Source organism: Neoarius graeffei, chromosome 12 (genome assembly GCF_027579695.1).
Source record: "Neoarius graeffei isolate fNeoGra1 chromosome 12, fNeoGra1.pri, whole genome shotgun sequence".
NCBI classification, from domain to species: domain Eukaryota; kingdom Metazoa; phylum Chordata; class Actinopteri; order Siluriformes; family Ariidae; genus Neoarius; species Neoarius graeffei.
In genome coordinates this window covers 56,932,946-56,947,187 of record NC_083580.1, presented here as the reverse complement: position 1 = coordinate 56,947,187, position 14,242 = coordinate 56,932,946, and the positions used below count along the sequence as shown (strand labels likewise).

The window sequence follows — 14,242 nt, the reverse complement described above, 5'->3', positions numbered from 1 at the left end:
TCCAAGACTGGTTTCTAATTCTTAAGATGATTTAAAGGGGAAAATTGTAATTTTAGGTCGCTCTGCTGATTGTCAAGTGAATTGAATTAATCTCCTTTCCCACAACTGAGCACGTCCTCTCAATCGAAACTGCACATGCTTTGTGAGTTGCCTTTTAAGAAAAAGAGGAGAGGCAAAGCTACACAAAAAAAAGTAACTGAAGCCTGAAACGAGCCTGGTCCAGCACGTGACAGTATTGTGAATTGTGAGCTGTCTCATATTGTGTGTGTGTATTTTTTTAAAGGATGATTATTATAAAAGGTGTCTGAAAAAGATCAGGAACCAGTGAGAGTAAAAGTATACATGTACGTAATTTTGTATTGTTTATTATTACGCTCTATCAAGTTTCTCAACCACTATCATGTTTTTGCAGATTTTGCTCAACGTATTTCCATTGGTTCCTGACATTTTGGACACGCTGTAGATTTAGGAAGACTTTTAAAAATTACACATTGCAGATGTAGTCAGTCATTTTGGGTGTTTATAGCAAATGCCAAGCACACCTCTATCGACATCGAATGAGCACTGGATATTTCTATTCTAGCCACTGCTTGTTAAATTATATATCATAGTGTATACAGGAGTCTCACTCAGGTCTTAACTTGGTTTTAACTGGAAAATATACCGCTTGTCCACAAGTGTCCCAGGAAGTATAATCACCTTGTGTGTGCTTGGAAGGAAACGATAATATGATCCTTAATCTGGCCAGGCAGAGAGTTAAGAGCTTGACATTCTGCTCTAATCACAATGCTGTGTAGTGTAAAAAGGTGACAGGATTGGTATAAATGCATGAGGAAACTCTGAGCTGCCTTCATTTGGTTTCACACCGTTCACCTGGTCGCAGTACACATTGCACTCGCCACTCAGTGGACACAATTCTGAAAAAAAAAAAAAAGAATAACGCTGCAGGGCAGCAAGGTGGTCCAGTGGGTAACGCTGTTGCCTCACAGCTCCCTGGTTCGATTCTGAGCTTGGGTTCCTGTCTTTCACATGTTCTTCAACGACGAGGAAAAATGCCAGTAGATAGACTGGCTATGGTAAAATGTCAGTAGCTCCGAGTGTGTAAAAGAACGTGTGATTGAACGGGCATTGCTCTCTCTTGAAAACGTTGAACTTTGTATGACCTGATCATTCACCTGGCTGTCTCCACACCCATAGCTTTTTCAATGAAGAGTGTGAAACCAAATTCACAGTGCATACTAATTTGGTAACCAAAAAGACAGAGAAACCAAAGGTGAAAATTTTCACAATTCACAAATATTATTGGTTATTTATATACAATCAATGCTTCATAAAAATGTCAAATCATCAAATACAATTACATGACTCTCATAGCCTCCATGCCGTCTTCATCATCAGAATAAAGTAGACATCGCGGTCTATGGACGCACTGACTCCACTGTAATAGTTGACAAACTCCTCTTTCGTGACCTGTAGAAAGGAAAGTGGATGAAATTATTTCCACCAAACACATTCTCCCCAATGTGACTACCTTTTTCTGTCTTATAAATGTAAAAAGGTTTCCATCACCCATGTTAGAGCTACACAGTGGAATGGAAAGATGAAGGAAAAGATAAAAATGCTCAACCCAGAGAGAACCACAAGAGTGTCCACATTCATTCATTCATTCATTCATTCATTCATTCATTCATATGAGTGATTGATTATTTCTGCCTGTTTTAGTTTAAAAGTATATTTCTCATTTCAGGACTCAAGCAGGTGCAAACGTCAAATAAGCCAACAGTTAGAAAGAAAGACTCAGCATAGCAGGTTTGCCACATCACCTGCGTTTTTCAGATAATAGAGATAGAGAGATGAACACTTAACACTGCTGCTTTCCTGCACTGAGAAATACTGCAGAATGTTAAGAACTTATCTGCTGTGTCTTTTAAGAACCAAAATAAACCCAGGAAAGTGGATCCAAAGCAAGTAGGGAAAGGTTTTTAGAAGCATTTTTTTTTTCTGAAATCCATCAAAAAGATGCTAAGCTACGTAGGAGAAAAGAGCTACAAGTATTGTGAGACAAAGACCTGGATCCTGATTCAATCAAACCATGTCAACAGGCTACTTTTAGCCAGACTATGTACTATGGATCCCTGAGGATACAGACGGGTGACCTGTGTCGTTATTATGCAGCATTTATTTATTTAGTTTTGCTGGCATGGTTTGTGTCCATTAGTAGTGAAATTAAAACAACAAACATTCTCACAGAAATCGTGTCAGGTTAGCAGCTCATATTTGCAAGCCGGCTGCTAAGAGCATTTAGAAGTGTGAATGAATGAACTCTTTATTGTCACTGTTACCAGTGAAATTGACCATCAACCTGTCTTTACAGAGGGGGAACAGGACAGGAAGACAGGGATAAAAGAAAAAGAAACACAGTAGTAACATGAGGAAAAAAGAACACCCCCCCCCACTATGCTCCTATCAGGAGTAGAGTGTGGGAGCATTTAAAAACCTCCGCACAAGCACACAATAACACAAGTACACTTTAAAACATGGGACTTGAGGAGGGGAGGGGAGGAGGTAGAGGTAACCCAGCGCAAGCAAGCAGCCATCCGCTCCTGCAGCCATGCAAGCGGCGCTGGTCACGCACCCGCTTGTCACACTGGGGGTGAAAAACGGTGACCGCGGAAAATTGGGGAAGGAATGCAAAAAATGCGAAAGTGTCTCCCAGCAGTGACCTTCTGGGGGAAATGTTTTCCCAGCAATGGCCTTGATCGAGGCCGGTGCTGTTCAGGGAGCCGAATGTCGATAAGATAGAGATTGTTTGGTCTTTTGAACAGACGCAGTCTTTACACGTCCACACCACTCGTCCATATCTGTCCATTTCTGTCCAATTCAATTCCATTTGGTCTCCTAAATACTTATTCCTTGCAAAGCTGAAAGCGTCTCCAAGATGACAACCATGTTGTGGTTCAAGTTCTGCCACAGTCTGAGTGCCGACAGCTTTGCCCACCGCTCAATCATATCGAGAAGCTTTGTGGGGCTTTGAACAGCTGTCATGTGAATTAAAAATCCTTCTAGAAGTCATGTTAGGTTAGCTCATGTTAATGGCTTAGCTAGCATTAGCAGTGAAAATGATCAGCATAAATGCAAGACATACAAAAATTCCCAAGAGAAATTCTGTCAGGTTATTATTTTACCAAGCTGGCTAGCATTAGCATTTAAGACTAGGAATATTTACCGTATGATACAGTTTCTGATATGACTTAAAACTCTCAGAAATCATGACCGCTCATATTAGCAAGCTGGCTAGCGTTAGCAGTTAAGATTATGAATGATATAGTCTCTGATATGATTTTAAATTCTCTCAGAAGCCCTACTGGGTTAGCTTATATTAGCAAGCTGGATAGTGTTAGCAGTCAAGATGATGAGTATTTATGAAGATATTCCTTTATTGATCCCCATGAGGGGAAATTCAGAAAATGTATGATTTAATATTTTATGATACAACTTAGAATTCTCTCAAACTCTGTGAGGTTAATTTATATCATCAAGTTGGTGAGCATTAGCAGTTAGGATTATGAATATTTGATTATGAACATGATTCTGATATGACTTACAATTCTCTTAGAAACCATATCAGGATAGCTCATATCTATATATTACTGTACATGGACATGAGTGTTTTACTGGGAAATACACCACTCGTATTTTTCATACGAGCTACATCCGGGACATTTGAGTCTTCGACTCATTCACTATCATGCTCACTGAATGGAATATATCTGATATGCCATGAAAAAAGCCAGGCAATATTATTATACATACACATTCAATGGAACAATTATAGATTTTACAAAAAGTTAAGAACAGGGCGGTAACTTACTAATATTGAATGCTGATTCTGATTGAACATAATTCAATGTTCTGTCGATCCAATGTACAAAGTCAAAGTTCTAACAATAAAAATGGTACAAGTCCAAAAAGCCTGAACAACAACCCAACTTATACACAAGCGATATCCAGGTTGATGGTTCAAGTTCAGTTACTTTTGGTAGGAGTTAATTGTTACATTGCAGTTGTTCAAAACAAAAGAGCTTTGCTGAGTGAAGTCCTCCTTGTAAAAGTCTTCGTCACTTTCCCTCACCTCTAAGTAGAACTTTGACAATATTTCTGCTGTTGCCCTCTTTTCCAGTTTTTCAATGTCCGTTGGTATGTTTTTCTCTTGTAAATATGTGTGAAGAATATCCAGTGAAGTTTTTGGTAGCCTTTCGGGTGTTCAGCGCGTCTTTCTCTTCTCTCTAAATCTTCTGCTTTTAATGACGCAAACCTTGCCACCATGTTTGTGTACAAACTGTCACAGCCACTCGCTAGCATGGAAGTTTTACATCTCCGATGTGTCTCTTTTCCAGTTTTTTGATGTCTGTTGGTATGTTTTTCTCTTGTAAATATGTGTGAAGAATATATAATAAAGTTTTGGTAGCTTTTCAGGTGTTCAGCGCGTCTTTAGTTTCAGTTTATTTATTTAGTGCTTAAACTTAACACTGGATTAGCCTCGTGTTCTTTCTTTCCCAGCCAACACAGAAATGATTGTGTGCATGCGCAGCAGAAAAGTTGTCATTGGATCTTTGCATGAGCTCTGATGTGTTGTCTTGACAACATGCAATATTGTAACAACATTGCATGTTCATTCTCCATTGGGGAAAGTAGCGTAATACATGGAGGATCAGCAATATGATGATATTGCATGTCATCAATAAACCTGCTAGAAGGGAATAGAATACATGTTTTTATTCCTTGGAAAAAGTGTCCTGTATGTATAATAATTCCCAATATTTCACTCCGATGATGTCACTCCCAGTGTTTTCCTGCTGACTCGACACGAGTTGTCAAAATGGTGAACCAGTTCAAAGTTAAAATTATTTTGATTAACTTGTGTATTTTTGTGGATGTGTAGTTTGTGGATTACATGGTGGCACAAAGATATGAAGTTTATCTTCTTGTGTTGGAAAAAAAAAATCACTCGTTCACTTCACGCTCTCATGATATATACTGTACATTCACCACTCCAAGATAAACTTCATATATTCATGCAACCATGTAATATTTTCTATGTATCAAAATTTATGAATATATATCACACACACACACACACATGTATAAGAGTGCTTTTTTTTCCTACTTGAAGATTTTCATACATGAACACAAAAACTGGGAGAAGCCATTCTCTAAGGGTTAGAGAAACAGCTTTGGGAGCAGAAGGTCGCTGTTTCAGTTCCCTGAACCAGCAGGAATGGCTGAAATACCCTTGAGCAAGTTATCTAGCCCCAAACTGCTCCCCAGGCTGCTCTGGATACGTTGTACATCGCTCTGGATAAAAGCGTCTGCTAAATGCCATTAATGTAATGCAATGTGGTTTGTAATCAGCAGACAGACCTTAATGAACCCTGGCCACAGAGTATCTATGAAGGCGGTCTCCTATATGGCTTCATGTTAGAGAACTGATTTTGGTTTGATTGAATCAGGACTTGTACATTAACAATCTGTTGTCCATGTGCTGATTGATTCAGGTTTGATGTTTTTAAAGAAGAAGGAGCTCCATCTGGTAGCACTTTACCCTGGGATGGATATTTGAAGATGTTAGTTTAAAGTTTCCAGGCATTTTTCATCATTACAATAAAGTAGATGTCAGTGTCAATGGAGGCACTCACACCAGCGTAGTAATTTAAAAACTCTTCTTTAGTGACCTGATGCACAAAACAGGGTGAAATCAGTAACAATCTTTAAGGAAACTTTCCAATGATTGATTAGTTATGTTTAATATTCCATACAGTAAAAACAGTAGCGAGAAACAGAAATTGTGTGAAATCACCTTCACTTCATTTCCAACAATGTTTATTGATAATCATGAGTGACAAATACCAGTTATGTGTAATACCTGCCAACACACTCATCAGCCCAGTTGTGATGTATGATATGATTACAGTATGCAGGCAACTTACCACTTTTTTTTTTTTTGGGGAGTGTTAGCCTACCTTTCCATCCTTATCATCAGGAGAATCAAAGCTGTCCAAGAATTTGCGGAAGATCTGCTCCTCAGTCCATTCCCCATTCTGATATTTGGGATGGTGTTTTACATTATACACTCCTCTTAGATCTTCAATAGTGATCACACCATCACCAGTCCTGTCTAGCTTTCGGAACGCTTGCATAATCACTTCCTTCCTCGCATTGGACATCGGTGGCTGTGATCACAGGCACAAATATAATCTTTCTTAAGAGAACAGATCACATTTCTGATATAAACAAGTGTTGCCAGGCAAAACAAACCTCGCCCAGCAGCACTTATTTTCTACCTATATGTTGATAATGGTAATGTTTCTCAATCGTCAGGTTCTAGTCCTATGAAAATCCATGACTGAATTGGACATTTCAAAGTCAAAGGTCGTGGCGGTAACTGAAAGCCCATATGGGACTTCTTTATATGTTGATAATGGTAAACATCTGGCTATCATTAACCATTTTAAAGTTATAGCCCTTTGAAAACCTATGACCTTCAGTTTGACCTTTCAAGGTCAAAGGTCATGGCAGCAACTGAAAGCCCAAATGGGACTTATATGTTGATAAGGGTAAATATCTGTCTACCATCAACTGTTTTCAAGTTACAGCCCTCTGAAAACCCATGACCTTGAGTTTGACCTTTCAAGGTCACAGATCATGATGCCAAATGAAAGGCCATATGGGAGTTCCTATATGCTCATAATAGTAAATATCTGTTTATCAGCAATCGTTTCTGAGTTATAATGGAAAATGTTATTTTGACTGAAAGGTTGACCTTTCTGGTGACCTTGACCTTCACCTTGACCAAATTACCCCCAAAATTTAAATCAGATCATTTACAGACCATTGCGCACCTACCCTGAACATTTGAAGTCAATTGATGCAACTGTCTAGACGCTAGATTGTTAACAGACAGACAGACAAACCGCACTGATTACAATACCTCACCCCGCTTACTCCGTCATGGGCGAGGTCACTAGGGATGCATCAATAACAATACTGGCATCTGTCCAAAGCCATGCTTATTGACTAATGACAAAAAATGCTAGGAATATGACTGTAAACTGTGATCTCTACAAACATCAATATGATCCACAGCAACTTCCTATAATATAAGCAACTTAAAGGAAAACTGAAGGCAAATTTTTTATTATCAAAATTCTATTTCTCATTTTATTAAATATATGAATGCATTTTTGATCGCTGTTTTGTCGCTGCTATAGCAAGTTATGAGTGTTTGAAATATGCTTTGTAATATATCAGTCCATATGTCAAAGCAATGGCCGTAAACGAGATTCGTCGAGACCTGCGCGAGACATCGTAGGACGGACGTAAAACGTACAGCGGAAATCAAAGTGACCAACATCTACCAACGTTGTCAAAAGACGTGCGCGCCCTCTTTCGAACGCTGACGTAATCAAGCCGGAAGTTTGTTTTGTTTTGATAGCAATCAGGAAAGTTTGAAAAAAGTAGGCAGTAATAGTCATTTAAACTCGTTTTTTTGCAATATTTTGTTTGGAAAACAGTTTTCAAAATGGCGGCACTGACACCTGGCTGACACTTCACGTTTCGAAGTCTCGCACAAGTCTCGTGAAGATCGCGTGGATAAGCGACGCCTGCCGTGGACCAAACGAACTAAATTCAACACGGCTAAAAACCGAATAGGCTGATAATATTTAATTGAAATGAGTTGCCAATACGAGTCACGATATAAGGTTACTAAAACCGAAAACGTAATTGAATAACACGTTAATTAAGAAATAAATCAAGTTTAAAAATTACTTCAGTTCTCCTTTAACAAAACACCTTGTAGCATTTAAACAGTATGTTTAACAGAAAGCATGTGAGAAGCTGACCTGAGCGAGCCGAGCAGTATCATCAAGCCTGGTTATTAATATAAGCATAAACTGCCATGAATTGCACACGAAAAGGTATTTGCAAAGTGTGGTGCATGAGAGCACTTCAGTTCTGCGGGCACTGAGACGCACGCTTTCCTCCCACTAGCTCACAACTGTCTACACTTTGCTTATATACACTTTAATACTGCTCTGCGCTCTCAGGTCAGTCAACCTCGCACTTCGCATATAAGGAATCAATGCATTCCTAAAATGCAAAACATTTAACAGGCTAAATTCCTTCTTGTGGTTACCCTGAGAGTGAGGAGAAACTCGTCAAAGTCAATCTGTCCACTTCCATCCTTGTCAAATTGCTGGAAAAGTACAATGGCCTCATCTTTCTCCATGAGAACCCCGTAGTCATTCAGACCCTTCATGAACTCCTTCAGGTCCAGCGTTCGGCTGTTGTCGTCATCCATAATCCGAAAAGCTCTTTCAAAAATAAACAATACCTTGTTTAAACAACAGACTGACGAAACACTGGACATAATGATATTGAGAACAACAAGGAAAAATTAGCAAGGGAAAAATCTCATCTCATTATCTGTAGCCGCTTTATCCTGTTCTACAGGGTCGCAGGCAAGCTGGAGCCTATCCCAGCTGACTACGGGCGAAAGGCGGGGTACACCCTGGACAAGTCGCCAGGTCATCACAGGGCTGACACATAGACAACCATTCACACTCACATTCACACCTACGGTCAATTTAGAGTCACCAGTTAACCTAACCTGCATGTCTTTGGACTGTGGGGGAAACCGGAGCACCCGGAGGAAACCCACGCGGACACGGGGAGAACATGCAAACTCCACACAGAAAGGCCCTCGCCGGCCACAGGGCTCCAACCCGGACCTTCTTGCTGTGAGGCGACAGCACTAACCACTACACCACCGTGCTGCCCGCAAGGTAAAAATAAAACCCACAAAACAAACTGAATACATATAATCTAGCATGAACTTTGTTGAAAATGAGTTACAATTTTTTTTTTCCAGAGGTCAAATGGAAGGGAAAAAATGACTCATAATAAAAACAAAGAAAGAAATACAAGGCCTGCTTTACCGCACCTCCTATTCATCTCATCTCATCTCATTATCTCTAGCCGCTTTATCCTTCTACAGGGTCGCAGGCAAGCTGGAGCCTATCCCAGCTGACTACGGGCGAAAGGCGGGGTACACCCTGGACAAGTCGCCAGGTCATCACAGGGCTGACACATAGACACAGACAACCATTCACACTCACATTCACACCTACTGTCAATTTAGAGTCACCAGTTAACCTAACCTGCATGTCTTTGGACTGTGGGGGAAACCGGAGTACCCGGAGGAAACCCACGCGGACACGGGGAGAACATGCAAACTCCACACAGAAGGGCCCTCGCCAGCCCCGGGGCTCGAACCCAGGACCTTCTTGCTGTGAGGCGACAGCGCTAACCACTACACCACCGTGCCGCCCCACCTCCTATTCATTACATTTTTCATTTAAGCTTATTATTAAACAAACAATGCTGTATCAAAATTTTAATTATATTCTTTCCCTAGAGAAATTGATTACATCTCATATGTTTTTCTATTTTTTTTATTGTTGACAAGTTCAAAGCTTTAGTGTCAGCATGTGAATATTAACAGCTCTTGAAAGAAAAAAGCATAATGAGCTCATCAAATTTCTAGACTGTGTATGATACCCAGTACTCAAACGAGTTATTAAAACATGCTTTATTTTTCCAAGTGGCCCCCTCCCCCCAAAAAAAAAAAAGATTATTCACAGCCAAAAAGTACAGAACCACCTACACTTTTAGATTCACATGAGGATTTCGTGAATATGTAAATTAAAAGAAAAAAAGACACCCACCTCCTTTCCTTTTATATGCATATTTGAACAGATAAGCTCTGTATGATGCTGAATAAGAGCCAAAGCTAATTTTCCAGTGAGAGCTTTAGCTCCCAGTTTCCAAAAAGGCAAAAAATGTTGCCATAACTCTTAAACGACTTGAATATAATATTAATTTATTCATCTTTGGTCAGTCCTTTATCATGGTCAAGGTTGTGGCGGAACCGGAACCTACACTGGGAATGAAATGAGAATACACCCTGAATATGACGCCAGTCCATGCACACAAACATTCACACCTACCGGGGGATTTAAGCCTTTTACCAGAGGTCATACAATGGAATTCCCACTTGTTTTGGTGGTGCCTGTATTCAGCATCGAATTTATTTGTGATGTCACAGTAATGGTTAATGGCTCATATGAAGCCAGACACTCAGGGCTTTATGAATTTGCAATTTTCAGAAGTATTTTATTTATTGGGGCGGCACAGTGGTGTAGTGGTTAGCGCTGTCGCCTCACAGCAAGAAGGTCCGGGTTCGAGCCCCGTGGCCGGCGAGGGCCTTTCTGTGCGGAGTTTGCATGTTCTCCCCATGTCCACGCGGGTTTCCTCCGGGTGCTCCGGTTTCCCCCACAGTCCAAAGACATGCAGGTTAGGTTAACTGGTGACTTTAAATTGGCCGTAGGTGTGAATGTGAGTGTGAATGGTTGTCTGTGTCTATGTGTCAGCCCTGTGATGACCTGGCGACTTGTCCAGGGTGTACCCCGCCTTTCGCCCGTAGTCAGCTGGGATAGGCTCCAGCTTGCCTGCAACCCTGTAGAAGGATAAAGCGGCTAGAGATAATGAGATGAGATTTTATTTATTATTATTTTTTAAACCTAGCGTACTTTTTTTTTTTACTTTTATTGTGACAGAAATATACAGGGTTTTACTTCAAAAATGCTTTCGTTGCTGTCGGTTTTATCTGTGTACCAATCATATTGCGGAGAGGTGTGAATTGTTTGCTGAGTAGAGGGCTCACATCCCTCTCCTTCCCCATCACTGCTCAGAAACCCAAAAAGTTTCCTGTCTAATCTTGTAACAAATGTGCAGCAATAAATTAATTCATTTGTTTATACCGATTTGAAAATGTCTAAGTCTAATTAACAGTTATTCCACGAAATTGAGTCATACATGAGCTGACAGCTGACGAGACGCGTAGCACCGAGTTGGCTATAAGCCATGTACGACAAGATTTCGTGGAATCATTTTTGTATTCTATCCACATTCACTGGATTTTGGGAAGCAGAGCATTTTTTTTTTTTGCAAATTCGATAAAGAAAAACTTTATACAAAATGTCCGACAAAATAATTTCTGCTTAGTATGTAAACAAACCGGTGAAATGACGAGAGCAATTTGTGAAAAATGCGATGATAATAATTCTTGAAAAAAAAACCCCATTACATTCTTACCATCAAATACTTTTATTCCATATTTTGTTGCTTTTTTATTTTTTTGGGGTTTTGTTTTCGAGTAGAATTTTTATTTCATTCTCGGTTGGTTCAGCAAAATGTACTGCCATTTTGTTTTTCTCTACTCATGGTATACGAGTTGATAACCTAGAAGTAGAGTAGCCAATCAGAGCGCACGATTGCTCTCATCCAATGAATGTGGATATAATATCTGTTAGCACCTGCGTACTGCAAGAAAGGTTTAAAAAATTTAATACGACATATTCATTCATCTTTAGTCATTCATTCATTTTCCTGGTCAGAGTTGTAGTGGAACCAGAGCCTAGAGAGGCTTTGCACGGTCATGTGACACCCATAGCAACCGAAATTACGCCACCATGACAGGGGGCACACTTGTAGTGCTTCATTCAGTCGAGTTAGTTGTTGTTGATCAGTATGGGAAGGTTTTGCTGTGTTTTTGGATATGCAAATTGTTCTGAACAAAACAAAGACATCAGCTTTTTTAATTTTCCAAAAGTAATTCATCAGCAGGGGAAAAACCTAGACAGATTTCTAAACGTAGAAGGGGCAAATGGCTCGAAAACAAAGTGCAGCGAGGTGCTCACTCTTATACAGAGAAGTGAACATGAGCATAAAAGACAAAGCACAGCAAAACCTTCCCATACCGATCAATAACAACTAACTCATCGGAACAATGTACTACAAGCTGCCTCCTGTCATGACGGCATACGTTTACCGTTGCTATAGGGGTCACGTGATGGTGCAAAGCCTCTATACTGGGTATGAAGTGAGAATACACCCTGAATATTACACCAGTGAAGGGGGAACTGATCAGATCAGGTAATAAAACCCCCCACCCCCGCGATTGGAAAATCTTCTGCCAGGCATAACCCCTCGAGAAGCAGCATAATTGAATGCTCTCTTTTTTCAATATGCAACATTCTTCTCTATTCAAGGCCACATTACATTACAGGCATTTAACAGACAGACACTGATCCAGAACAACATACAACAGGACCTGGACATTCCTGCAGCAGTGGGCAGCCTGGAGAGGTGGGGGTTAGATGCCTTGTTCAAGAGCACTTCAGCTGTTCTTGAATTGAACCAGTGACCTTTTGGTCCCAAAGCTGCCTCTCTAACCTTTAGGCCACTGATCCATTACTCCAATATCTATGCCCTTCTTATCCATTGAGGGTTGGGGGTGAGTCAGAGCCAAACCCAGGTGACTTGGGGCAAGAGGTGGGGTACACTCTGGACAAGTTGCCAGTCTAAAATGGGGCTAACACAGAGACCAGCAGCCATTCACATTCACACCTATGGGCAATTTAAAGAAGTCAGTTGGCCTAATCTGCATGTCCATGGACTGTCGGAGGAAACTGGAACACCCAGAGGAAACCCATGCAGGCATGATGAGAACTCCACAAATGCCCCTTTTCCACCAAAGCAGTTCCAGGGCTGGTTCGGGGCCAGTGCTTAGTTTGGAACCGGGTTTTCTGTTTCCACTGACAAAGAACTGGCTCTGGGGCCAGAAAAACCAGTTCCAGGCTAGCACCAACTCTCTGCTGGGCCAGAGGAAAGAACCGCTTACGTCAGCGGGGGGTGGAGTTGTTAAGACCAACAACAATAAGACCGCGAAAGATCGCCATTTTTAAGTGACGAGAAGCAGCAGCTGTACAAACGCGAAGCCATCCATTATTATTATTATTGTTGTTGCCGCTGCTGCTGCTTCTTCTGCGTTGTTTTTGCTTCAATATTTGCACCAAGGTTTATGCAAATGTAGCGACGTAACTGACGTATACAGCGACGTAATGACGTATACAGTGACGTAATGACGTGGCACCGTGAGCTATGGAAAAGCAAACTGGTTCTCAGCTGGCTCACAAGTTGAACAAGTTGTGAACCAGCACCAGCACTGGCTCCGAACCAGCCCTGGAACTGATTTGGTGGAAAAGGGGTAAAAAGGCCCTGGTCAGTTGACAGATTAGAACCCAGAACCTGCTTGCCGTGAGGTGGCTGTGCTAACCACTCTGCCACCCCAAGGCCATGGATATTTTGTGTGTTTAAAAAAAAAAAAAAATGGTGTGGAATCAGGGCACCAAAAGTTTCTATTTTGGCATGAGTGAAAGAAGTAAGCACAGTGTAGTGATGGATATGGGAAGCAATATATTCACCTGCTGAGACCTTTAATCCCTGCTGATCCACGGGCCAAACACTGCAGCCGCAGCCGTTCCACTGGGTCCGAGCACTCACTCAGCTGCTTCTTGGCATTTATTGCCATCTCCCGGTCATGTCGATACGTTCCTGCCATTATTCTACCTGAAATCTAGATTTAAAGCACATAACTAAGCACTTCACTCTCGCACACACACAGTAAAGACACACTGTTGCTCTGCTATGCTTCACTAGCTGCAGTCTAGTCTGGACTATTACCAAGCAATTTTTTTTTAAACATCACAATCAGTCTTTACCAGCTGATTTCTGAAATTTTTAGGAGTATTTTTTGCATTGGAACTTTTTTCCTTTAAAAATGAGGCTTTGTCTAATTAAGCAAGCATACACTTGCATACTTAATTTAAAAAAAAAAGAAAAAAATATATATTGTTCGGTGCCGTGGTGGCTTAACAAACTGAGGTTCCATTGTACTGATCAGGGGTTTGAAGCGAACACCAGCACTGCCAGTCTGCCACTGCTGTGCCCTTGGGCAAGTCCCTTAACCCTATCTGCTCCACATCAACCCCACATAGAAGTGGGGGATAAAGATGGATGATGTAGACGTTTAACATAAAAATGTGTTGGAAGATCATTTCTTTATTGTATAACCAAGAAAATATCACAGCATGTTATTATAAAATACTGTACATCTTAAATGGCATTCTTTCAGTATAAAATCTAATGTAAAGACAAACAATGAACATTTTAGAAAATTCCTCTATCATTAAATATAATCCTATTAAGTAGGTATAGGAATGAACATTTATAATGTTATGAATGCAGAGGTTTTTGAGTGTGAGACTGGAGAAGAATGACG

The 14,242-nt window shown here is 40.7% G+C and overlaps 1 protein-coding gene across 2 annotated transcripts in view; it reads right to left on the bottom strand.

Annotated features, from left to right (window-relative positions):
- Nucleotides 1–1,240: 1,240 nt before the first annotated feature.
- capslb (calcyphosine-like b) overlaps nucleotides 1,241–14,242 on the bottom strand; it is a 26,810-nt gene continuing 13,808 nt past the window's right edge. For both annotated transcript variants that reach the window (XM_060936096.1, XM_060936095.1), the window contains exons 2-5: nucleotides 13,386–13,537; nucleotides 8,195–8,372; nucleotides 6,021–6,230; nucleotides 1,241–1,470 (exon numbers count right to left, since the gene is read on the bottom strand). In XM_060936096.1, coding sequence (XP_060792079.1) covers nucleotides 1,369–1,470; nucleotides 6,021–6,230; nucleotides 8,195–8,372; nucleotides 13,386–13,522 — 627 coding nt within the window. In that variant the 5' untranslated portion in view covers nucleotides 13,523–13,537 and the 3' untranslated portion in view covers nucleotides 1,241–1,368. The remainder of the gene's footprint in view (nucleotides 1,471–6,020; nucleotides 6,231–8,194; nucleotides 8,373–13,385; nucleotides 13,538–14,242) is intronic.